Source organism: Octopus bimaculoides, chromosome 8, assembly GCF_046866305.1.
Source record: "Octopus bimaculoides isolate indiv1 chromosome 8, ASM4686630v1, whole genome shotgun sequence".
NCBI lineage: Eukaryota > Metazoa > Mollusca > Cephalopoda > Octopoda > Octopodidae > Octopus > Octopus bimaculoides.
The window spans coordinates 52,379,718-52,392,131 of NC_142935.1; the positions used below are offsets into that span (position 1 = coordinate 52,379,718).

Sequence of the window (12,414 nt, forward strand, 5' to 3'; positions counted from 1 at the left end):
TCAGTGGTCAACCTAAGCGAATTACAACTTAAGTGTACTAACCTATCTACATATCCTTATCTAGATGAAGAAGGGTGAAGGAAGTGGAACGGGTAATTAAACATAGAAGACCTTAAAGAATTCATCAATAAACATGTCAACAAGAAAAGCGAAAAACGTTATAAGGGGGGGGGGTTAGGTTTGGACGTTAAAAGGCAAAATTCAAAATACAGAGTAATATAGTATACTAGTGAAAGGAAATATTAGCACCCACAATTAATAATGTAATGACTACTTCACCTCTTACATCACACATTTCTTCTTACTTCAACGTCGAGATGGTATAATTTCCTGGGAGAGAGATAATTTTTGCGGCTGAAGATAGCTTTACATTGTAGATTATACACATATTATATTATGTTATATTATATTATACACATGTAGAGCTTGAAACACGTGTACCGCGGAATCCTTTGTAGTTTTGTTGTTATTTTTTTCTTTTGGATTTACAATTTATATATATATATATATATATATATATATATATATATATATATATATATATATATATATATTTGCACTCATATTATGGTTGTTCGTGTCAGCAACGCACCACATATACTGCTCGCAAATTTGCTCGTCTATTCATATGTGTAAAACTTGTGGAAATTATGTGGAATAAATTTTACCCCATCACTTGAACTCTCCGTGAAAAATGAATCTCAGAGAATCACTTTATTCATATCACATCAGATAAATATCAATTTTATACCACATTCTGCCACTAATCTTTTTTGTTTTTTTGTAAAAATGAAAAAAAATCTTATACAATGAAAATAATTTGCTTTTATTGACATATGAAATTAGCATGTCTATTTTTACACTCATACGAGCGCACACGCACACAGATATGTATGTATACATATAAAATTTGAATAAGTTTGATAAAACTTACGAAAGTATTTTTTAAAGATTTTACACAATTAAACATTAAAAAATATTATTGTTTATTTATAGTAATAGGTATTTTATTGATATGATCTGACGTGTATTAAAGGTGTTAAATTAACCAATAAAAAATCAAAATTAAAATTATTCCGTTCCTCATGAAGAAATTCGCAGCTGAATTCTAGAAAACAGAAGAAACAAAAGTAAGAGAAATTACATTGAATATGAAACACTTATACTGATATTTTAAAATAATTTTTGAGAATTGAAATGAAGGTCTCATACTTTACTTGTTGACCAGCTAATGTTTGAGTGCCCTTAAAACAACAACAACAACAACTACTACTACTACTACTACTACTACTACTACTACTACTACTACACACACACACACACACACACACACACACACACGAACTTCCAACATCAAATACAATAAAGAGGTCAGCTAACTGGGGCAGCATCAATCACAAACATACTTCGGCTATTATCTCACAAATAAGCTGGATTGTTTGGTAGTATATATATATATATATATATATATATATATATATATATATATATATATACATACACTGAAGGAGATATATAAATATATCTCCTTCTGTGTATATATATATACAACCAAACAAACATGATTTTTATTGAACTCCTAAACTTTTTGTTGAATACTTTCTTACATACTTTCTTGTAAACTGTTTTTAACATTTTCTTATTATTATTATCAAAGAATGTATATATGTATTTTAATGATTTTTTGACAAACAGTACTTAACACACAATCTTATACAAATCTTTACATTTTACTTTTGACAATCTTTTTCTAAAAGAGTGAAACCGGTCAAGTCAATAAACATCTTTAAAACTGGATTTTCAAACCTTCTTTCACACACACACACACACATATATATATACATATATATATATATACATACATACATACATACATATATATATATATATATATATATATATATATATATATATATATATATATATATATATATATATATGTATGTATATATATATATATATACGCTGGGCAAAAATGATTTGTGGTATTTCCTCCATCTTTACGTTCTAAGTTCAAATTCCGTCGAGGTTGAGTTTTTCTTTCATGCTTTGGGGTTCGATAAAATAAGTACTAGTCAAGCACTGGGATCAATATAATCAACTAACCCTCCATCTTGAAAAATGTCAGACCTTGTGGAACTAGAATATACATTAAAGGTAAACTAAATATACGATCGTATCCTAATTAGTTCTAACGTAACGGAAGTAAATATATAAGTAACTGAAAGCTAATGACGCAATACATTGACCTTTGCGTAATAATTTGTCTGAATGTTTTAATTGAGAAATCATATTGAAAATATTTAATTGTCTAAACTTAAAAATACTTACCTTTATGGTTGTAGCCGGTTGTGGAATCGAAGTCGGCAGCACCGTTGACGGGTGTTCATATTTAATTAAGGGGAGTGATTGATTCTTAAATACGACACCCTATGAAGACAGAATATATCGATCATTAAGTTCTGGACGTCAATCCGTTCGAGCAATTTTTTTAAAATTATCGTCGTATATTTTAAGACATTGCACACCGAACGAAAGTTAATTTTACATAATTTAGTAAAGAATTATATTATAGTAACGTTTCTACTGTAACTGAAAATATATTTTGATGAGAAGAAATATACAAGGCTTATTAATAGAATCGAAGACAAAACCCTACTCAATACCTTGAAGAGAAATCAAAAATGGTCTATAACATAAATAAAGTGCAATTCATGGACTTTATTTGTGGGTTTATTTTGGTTAGTATATAGTGAGGTAAGTCAAACATCGCATTATAACTCTGCTTGATCCAGTTTAGATTTTTAACTATATTCATTTGAGTTCAAATTCTGTCAACAACAGCTTTGTCTTTTATGAACATCAGCTTTTATCATTTATGAAGCAACTCTTTTTCTGTTACAAGCGTCATCCTATTCCCCTAAAACATTCCATACAGAAACCTTTGCTGTATTTCCGTCTGAATGTATTTTGATAAATTCATAGTAAACTAATTTAGATATTTTTTTCATAGGAAGATAAAAATATAAGTTTGGAGAGGAAACATAATGTTGTTAAGTAGCTTAGTGAAGTTTACGCAGTTGATTTGATTTGGAACTATGGATCTTAAAGCAGAGGCGAATGCAACAGAGCCTTAGTAAAATTCTAGTGAGTCGAAAATAGAGCGTGTTTCAAATTAATAATTGAAGTAATTTCATGTATGACGGAAACGCCCTTGAGTAAATGCATGAAGACATCACACCTCTATTTCTCTCTGTCAGAGATGTCAGTTATTTGTTTAAATATTACTTTAGATGAGCAAATGAGATTTGGTGATGTTTACATTACATTAGAAACGCAAGTTTCTTCAAATGAAGTAAAATGGCTTCAACTGCAGTAAAATATGCCATGTGCTTAAATCTCTTCTATACCATTTACTACTAAATATATAATGTATGGTTCAGACAATTTCATGGTTCGTATTCTGTTAGTAGGATCTTAATTCTCAGTATCATCGTCTAGTGATAGAGAAGTTCGCCTCACACTCGTGTGGTTCCAGGTTCAGCTCTGTTGCACGGCACATTGTGTATGTATCTTCTAAAGTAGCTTGGGGTTGATCTAAACTCGTGAGTGAAACTTCAAAACGCGTAGTTTTATACATATATTTGGGTGGTCGACTTACTTTAACATTGCTACCTTCCATTGAGTAATTTTAGCAGAGCCCACTCTGTTGAAACCAACTGAACCAATTCTCCAACTTAATGATGACAACCCGTTATCTTGGTATACAGTTTCCTACGGTAGCAATACCCGAGTCTTGCTTTCTTTCATTCATATTTTCTTATAAACACTATTAGAGGTACCGTGAAAGTTATGGTACTAGCCTTCGTCGCTTGACTAAGCCAAAATAACGCCACTAAACTGTTAAATGCCAAAGTAGGAAATAGGTTCCTACTGCGTAAAGCAGTAGGCAGTAGAACTTAAAATTGACCAGTGTATATTTACAAATGTTAATTTTCACGTCAACCCTAACCAAAGTTCAAGATATGATTGTGATCAGCGAGGCACATTAAATGACGAATTAAAACAAAAAGGGGGAAAAAGTACAACTTACACCAGTCCTATTGTTACAAATCTGCGAAAAACCGACTTTAGGTTCCAAACCGTTGACTATTAATTCCACTCTTTTAATGGCATCTGGGTTATTTTTATAATGCAGTGGGTCCATGCTGAAACATAATGACATCTAATTTTTGCGTTTCCATATACACCAATCACTATCAGTTCAATATACAAAAGTAAAATATTTTAGCATTTACAATTTAGTTGATACTTCAAGTTTCACGGTTTCGTTTGCACTGTTGTGCCTATGTTGTTGTAACAGACAAACTATGTTACGAAGTAGATCAATTGCATTGGTATTTAAATAGAAAGCAAGCGTATGATAAGCATAAAAGACAGAAAAATACGCCGACTTGGCCAGAGACCTGAGGGACGCTGGATTCAAAACCAAAGTCTCCGTAGTCGAGGTTGGCGTCAGGGGATTTGTAGGCTCATCTGCCTACAGCCTCATGAAACCAGCTGTCCGTCTCTGGAAGAAGCAGAACTAGAACCTTGAGGACCATGGGAGAAGCGGCGGAGAAGTTGGATCTGGTCTAGGAGGAACAAAGGCCAACTTCATAAGGCTTAATTTTCCCCAATTCAAGCGAATACCAGATTGGCATAGTCGTGTAGGCCTGCGCCTCTGGAGCCGGCGACCCGGGCTCGAATCCTGCTTGGACCGTGAAAAAAAAAAAGGAACCCTCACACCTGGGTCATCCGAGCGCTCGCTAGTGTACCTTGAGCAGCAAGAATCAGTTTTTTCGTTTCCTTCTTTAAAAAACCCAGCCTTAACCATCTCCAGGATTCTTCATCAGCTTCATCCACTGTTTATTGAAAAAAATCCCCGTGTCGGACTTTCTCTTTCCAGTTGATAATATTGTTTGTTAGTCCTCATACTGTACTCATAGAAGGTCTCTCCATTGTGTGATCACCTCATTCAGTGTAGCTTGCATCATTCTTTCATCGCTATTCTTCAGATAGACATACAAGAGCTCGAGTATTGGCTCTGTAGATAGCTGTTTCTATTTCTTTTATTGAGTAGTTGTGGTATCTATGGTTGGTTGGTTTGAAAGCGTTCGGTACTTTGGATTAAGAGATTTTCACCACCTTTTTTCATTTCATTTAGGCTAAAAGGTTCGTTAAACCACATGCGGTTCCTTTCTTACTCTTTTCTTTTCATTCGTTACTAGATCGTATGGCTTTGGGAATGTATTCTAATTGCTTTTGAGCCCATCGACGAAGCAGCACCATTCTTTAGTGGTACTGCTTCGTTCTATAAAAATGTGGAAGTACTGAGGATTTTGTTATTTAGTAGATGGAGCGGACTGTAGATAGCAAAATGGGACAATAAAAAGACTCACTTTCGCCTCTGCTGGCACAAAAAACAGCTTAATTAGCTTTCACCGAGACTCACTCAGCACATACAGAAAAGCAGCCCAATTAGTTTTCAACGAGACTCAAACTGAACACAACCCTGGTGATTTCGTTCTTTCAGTGTGGGTGTGAGAGCTAGACTTTTACAGCTGAGATGAAGCAAAAAATTCAAGCATTTGAGCACAAATGCTTCAGAAGTCTGCTACTCGTACGCTGACCACAAAACGAACAGTTTTGAGAGGCAGCAAATCAACTAATGCGCTGGCAGACGGACCAATCCTTGCCAGGTAAAAAATCGAAAGTTTGCGTGCTACGTTCATGTATTGTGCCATAATTTCCTGTCCAAAGTCATCCTTCAGAGTACAGTTGAGGGAAAACGACCGAGAAGTAGACAGAAAAACATCTTAGTTTGACAACATCAAGGAATCGACAGGTCATAATACCGTGACCCTGCTACGCATGACAGATAACAGAGACCAGTGGCGACGGCTGATTGCAAAAGCGTCTAGATCATCAGCCCAGCGACTGGTTGCATCAGTTAAGAGAACTTGATTATGTTGATGAGATGAAGTGAAGACGACCAACGACAACATAGTGCAAATAATGTATTAAATTAAAAAGTCAACGAGTACCACAAGGTATAATGTAAAAAAAAACATCACAAAATACAATTGATCACCAACGAATGGATATAATAACCATAGACAAACGAGCATTCCGATGTATATGAAACGAATATGAAGACCAGAAGAGGAACAGTTCTTACTAGGAGATCGTAGTTTAGTGAAATCTGAGCCACTCACACGCACACATACACATGCACGCGCATAAATCCACAGGTATACACAAATAGACATATATACATGAAGATTTATAGATCAATAGCAGATAGATGGAGAAGTAAATATGCAGATAGATAACTACGTATATGTGCGTGCTTGTATGTATATATGTGTGCGTGTGTTTATGTATATAAGTATAATTATATATGAATGTGTGTGTGTATGAAGATGAATCGAAATAAACAGAAATACATACAGGCATACAGACTGATAAATGAATATATTTAGAGATACCTGATTAGTTTTATGTTATACACTGGTTCACTGAAACAATCTTTTAATTCTATTCGCGGATAAATCGTAATGAAAGCTAGACACATCTCGTCCTCAGTGCTAAGACCACCCTGTAAAGATAATAAAAGATATATCAAATAATTATTCAAGATATGCAAATTACTATGAAATTTGAGGTCATCAATGGTTGACTTTTTGTTGGCGGCTCTTGAATACATTTGAACTCAGAACATAAGACAGATGAAACGCCGCTAAGTATTTTGTCCGGTGTGCTAAGGATTCTGCCGACTCGCTGCCTTAATATCAAGTAAATACATATATTTTAATTAAAATTAATGTGCTGACGAATTTTTCTTAATGAATTAAATTGTGGAACGAGTTAGGTACCTTACAAAAGACTTCATTATACACATACGCGCGCACGCGCCACATACACACACACACACACACACACACACACACACACACACACACACACACACACACACGCACGCACACACACACATGTATGTATATATATTGTTATTCTTTTATTCTTTTACTTGTTTCAGTCATTTGACTATGGCTATGCTGGACTACCGCCTTTACTCCAAGAAATATATATATATATATATATATATATTTCGCCATGATAGATCGCTAGCCACTATACATTCTTTATTTTCTTTCCTTGTTTCTTTCTGTGTTCCTTTCTGTGGAAAAGCGTAGGCTCGAAACGTTAAAGACTTTTTCACTTCCATAGCTTTAAACTAATACACCTGTTTGTTGTCTACACCACCTGTCTTCGTCTTTTTTTTGTGAATTCTCCCCCCTATATATATATATATATATATATATATATATATATATATATATATCAATGCAATTTTAACTAAGTCTGATTTTCACGTTTTATTATTTACAATTTTTAGAACTTTTACAATATTGAAATAAACTAGTACTTTCATGCCACATTCATGTCTCAACCATCAGGTTTATGTAGTGACAGTCGTTTCCATAATTGACAACTTATACACACACACACACACACACACACACACACACACACACACACACACATACACACAGTCCTAAATTAAAAATTTCATATCTTTCAAGTAGCTACCCAAGGATTCCTGATCGAAATAATAATTTATTCCCCCATGTATCAGGCTGAAAGCAAGACCGTTTGTCAATTGATTCTTTTTGAGTAGATAACGTTTAAACAAAAGACACTTGTAAAGAAGAGGACAAAAAGGAAAAACCACAAGGAAGATAACCCATGGTACAATAATTCGATGTCAAGCAGACGTAAACCAGATGTTAGTTTACTAAGTGTTCGGTGGCCTACTTTTAAATTCCAACAAGATGTATTTTTTAAATGTAGACATAAAGGAAAAAAATCTCCGTCTCCGAACTTATGTATTAGCTGGAGGTTCTCAAGTGTTTTAATAGATATAGTTTTTCAAACGAACACACTTAACATTTTCTTGACCTGTTAATACAGAGTCTGTATTTAGAGAGGATTCTCCATCTGATATCGAAATTGGTCCCTTCGTCTTTCAGTTCCAGGTTAAATACGAAAGGATTGTTGAATGCCTCTTATCACGGTACCTAAAATTCGAAAGATGGTTGTTATATCTAGATTAAAATTTTCCTTCCATGGTTCCGGTATAACGCTTGATATTTGTGTGACCATTGTCATAGTTTGCTGAAACCAGTGCTTCATAAACAACGGAAAATATATCGCACTCCCATCCTAGAGCACATTTAGATTTGTCTCTACATGTGCATCCGGGGCGGGCTTGAGTCGTTCGCTGCTTATTGATATACGACTTAACAATCGGAGTACAAGAAAACGTAACTGCTATTGTGTGTCTGTTAAAGATTTTATTGTATCTATGGATTCTAGGGAAGTGGGTATTGACTAAGTGCAAGAATCTTCTACCTATACCTGTTCTAATATTAAGGGAGAAGGGAGAAGGGGAAAAACATAAAAACCTTTCCGAGACCTTTTTTTACGGATAGATGATAGAAGAGGTAGTGAGTTTGTAGAAGATTTTATCAGTATAGCCACTATCCTGTAGGGCTTTATTATAATATGGAGAGCCTTTTCGAATATTTCTTAAGAAGAAGAAAGGCATGTAATCCTTCGACTAATATTTGGAATTAAGGTTTTAAATACAACAGGTGTGTTACAGCAGTGTTTATTAATATATTTAAGGCTCCCGTTAGGTTTGTGGAAAGGGTTATATGGATTAGTTTTAAGATCTAAGGAAACATGCAAAAAGTCAGTTTTAGTTAAATTGGTATCGATGGCTATTTTAGGTCCTAAAGAGCTGAAAGTAAAGATTATTGGGTTGGTGCATAATTATTGCGGCTTTTTTTTCAACAAATTTTATTCAACAAAAACAATAACAACATGTAGCAAAAACATCTTTAAATGATTATTCCGGAGCATATTCACCATCTACTTCAATTACTGCTTCCCATTTGCTTGGCAGACCGTCAGACCGTCATTTTTGCTATCTGGGTGTGTGTGACGTTATACATCTCTTAGCAAACAGACAAATGCATAATAGTTCTTCTGATAGTTCGTTCTATCAATTGTGAAAGAACTGAGTGCAGTGGGTTAAGTAAATAGTGTGAAAGACGATTTGGCAACCCAGCTTTATGAAAATTTTATGTAGTCAACCACTATGCACTGAAAACAAGATAAATTCAATAGAAAGAGGAGAAAAAGGGACAAAAGTGTGATCTACTAATACATGATCAGTCTAGTCTTCTGTGTTGCATTCTGAAAAGTGTACACGTGAAAGGCTACCTTTCTCCATAAAGATACCATGACTGTGGAAGTCGACAAATCCTGACTTAAAGTCAAACACCTCATATATGATAGCGGGATTAACAACAGTTACTATCAAAAGCTACTTCAGCGACACCAACTGATAATGATGGTTATTGATAGTCTTGCTCAAGAACTTAAAATCGTTCCAATTATGGTCTCTTCACTATTTATTCAGATGTCACATATTTAATGTTACATTATCTTCTGTTTCTATATTCAAAAGCATATAAAATTTGAGAGACATATGGTTGCAATTTCTTCCAGGTCGAGGAATCATCCAAATGATTATTATGTTATAATACAATATTTTCGGGACAACATCAACATAGTTGGATAAAAAGAATCAAACATGGTTAGATCGTTTAATCTAACGTTATTGCATGTGCTTTTATGGATACACTCGACTGGCTAAAAATAGCATCTCAGAGTCACACTCTATAGTCTTACAAACAGAAGAATACAATGGATATTGTAGACCTGGAATCAGTGTATCTGAAAACTTCAAACCTTGCCGTTTTGAAAAATAAATGACACATATATGTTATATCTGAAAAAAAAGGCAAACATATCACGGCTGGAGTATTTCTAATCATACGTAAGCGAATCAAAAATAAAAGGAACAACAACAACAACAAATTTTACACTGGGTCGCACTAACAGGACGGAGTCTCTACATGATATTAGAAATGTAACGAATAACAGTGGAATTATCCTCAAATCACAATCCAAGATCATGAAAAAGGAAGAACACTTTAAGGATTAAAGATGGATTAAGGTTGGTTTAAGGCTGTCAAACTTGATATGGGATAAACAACAACAGCACTGAGAGATGTACTTATTAAAGTCCTTAGGCTCATGCGATATAACGTGTGTGTTTGTGTATGTATGTATGTGTGTGTATGTATGTATATATATATATATATATATATATATATATACATATATATATATATATGTACAAATAGATGTTTCATTTACGGTGTCTCAGTATCATAAATTAATTCCCTATAGATTCTTCTTTTTTAATTATGAAATCAAGTTTAGATGAAATAACTACAAAGATAGTCAGCGAAAAGCGATATCAGACGTTTGAAGCAGTAATGTGAGGCAGAAAAGGAATAAGTTCATTAGTAATTTTTTAAAAATTAATACTTTCCAACGAAATATTACTTACATATGTAATATTGGTTCTTTGTGTGGTATCATAAATACATTCAACTTCTAGGCGGTCATCCTGTAAAGAAAAAAGAATAATAATAACTCCGGGAAGTATACTGAGAAAATTGAGGCCTGTCTATGACTTAACCAAAAAACAGGATGAAAATAAATCTTCAGCTTTCTGTGGATTACCTCAAACAGGATACAAAAAGTGAGAAAGGCCTGGATTCTTTGATCCAAACAGTAAGATTTGGAATGTAGTTTAGAGTAAATTATGAAGACAGCTCGGAAGATAAACTTTGATGGCATGAAATTACCACAAGACGACATCATTAATTTGTTGTGGAATAATGAAGGATACAAATACAAAACAATAGGTAATGGAAGGAGAAAGGAGAAAGAAAATCATTAGAGAATACATCAAGAGAATTAAGAAGGTATTCGAAGCAAAATTAAATGGAGAGAATATTATTAAAGTATCCACTGTTAACGGTAAAAGAAATAGAAAATATCGATCTTATTCTGTTTAATGTTCATAGTAATCTCAATTGTGACTCAGGGACTTTTAATACTTCCCCCCTCTCACCTCTTTTCTCCACTATTTAAAAAAAAAGAAAAGTCGCTCGTTTATATAGTTCCTAGATGGTTTTAAATGACCATGTAGTTTTATCCCAATTTTGCGGTGCATTGATAAGCTCCAACTTAAAGCGAAATAAATTTATCTGCATCTACTTGCAGCTACTAGGACAACCAAAACATAAAATAATAAGAATGACTTATATAGAAATATTTACTCGCATAATAAAATATTTATATAAAAATACCCCCCCCCCCCTCTCTCTCTCTCTCTCAGCGATTCTCTCCGCTTGAGGGAGATTCCTCCCCCACTTTTATTTCTTAGCAAATCCTATTTCTCTCTGCTTCTTAAGCTGAAAACAATCGTAGATGGCGGCAGCGGTAGCAACGGCAGTCATCATAGTTATGTCAGTATTGAAATACTCTGCTCTCTTTCTGAAATGGATAATGGCCGAGCTACAGAACTTCTTTTATAACAGTGCCAACATCTAACAGGACTTAAATGCATGCGTACCATTTGTGGCAATGTGGTCGAGGATTTGCTGTGGACGTGGTTCGTGTCTTTGAACTTAGTACACACGCACAGCTGCACGCACAGCTGCACGCACAGCTGCACGCACAGCTGCAAGCACACACACACACACACACACACACACATACAGACATATGTATCACTTTTTAGATCACCCTAAAAATGTGATTAAATCAAAAATAAATAATATTTCCATCCGCATTTCCATGCTTTCAGCAAATGAGTGAGACATTAGCCAAAATACTGCAAACAAAAATGGAATGAAAGCACAAAGAGGACATTGAGGATTTTAATTTTGTCTGGGATTAGACAAATGTGTCTCTTGGTTGTAGACAATCCAAATTATTTGGATGCATTGTGGCATATTTTACGCCATGCAATGACTTTCCCAAGATGTCAAATTAAGCTGTAGAGATTTTAGTGATTGTTTCAACTTATCCTGATACCTAACACCTTTTTCTGTGATATCACTCTAATTTTTGGCTACACAGAAGAATTTTTGGAATGCGGTCAGTTTTCATTCGAGCAATATGTTCTATCCATCTGCACTGAATTCTCATCAGCATGGTTTGGATACTGGAGACATCACATTTTTCTGAGGTTTTGATAGTGTATCTTATCTTGCCATTTTATGTTGCATATGTTGCGCAAACAGCATATGTCAAAGATTTCAAGTTTCTTTATATGTTTAAGGTAGAAAGTCCTTGCTTCTACCCCATACAAAGTGTGCTCAAAATACGAGATTTGTATACACTTATTTTAGATTTCAGACTGACACTGTGTTCATCCCA

At 34.3% G+C, this 12,414-nt stretch overlaps 1 protein-coding gene across 1 annotated transcript in view; it reads right to left on the reverse strand.

Annotated features, from left to right (window-relative positions):
* Nucleotides 1–805: 805 nt before the first annotated feature.
* Nucleotides 806–12,414, reverse strand: part of LOC106881881 (DBH-like monooxygenase protein 1) — a 29,517-nt gene continuing 17,908 nt past the window's right edge. The window contains exons 9-13 of the mRNA XM_089356462.1: nt 10,532–10,591; nt 6,531–6,640; nt 4,094–4,208; nt 2,332–2,430; nt 806–1,108 (exon numbers count right to left, since the gene is read on the reverse strand). Coding sequence (XP_089212588.1) covers nt 1,040–1,108; nt 2,332–2,430; nt 4,094–4,208; nt 6,531–6,640; nt 10,532–10,591 — 453 coding nt within the window. The 3' untranslated portion in view covers nt 806–1,039. The remainder of the gene's footprint in view (nt 1,109–2,331; nt 2,431–4,093; nt 4,209–6,530; nt 6,641–10,531; nt 10,592–12,414) is intronic.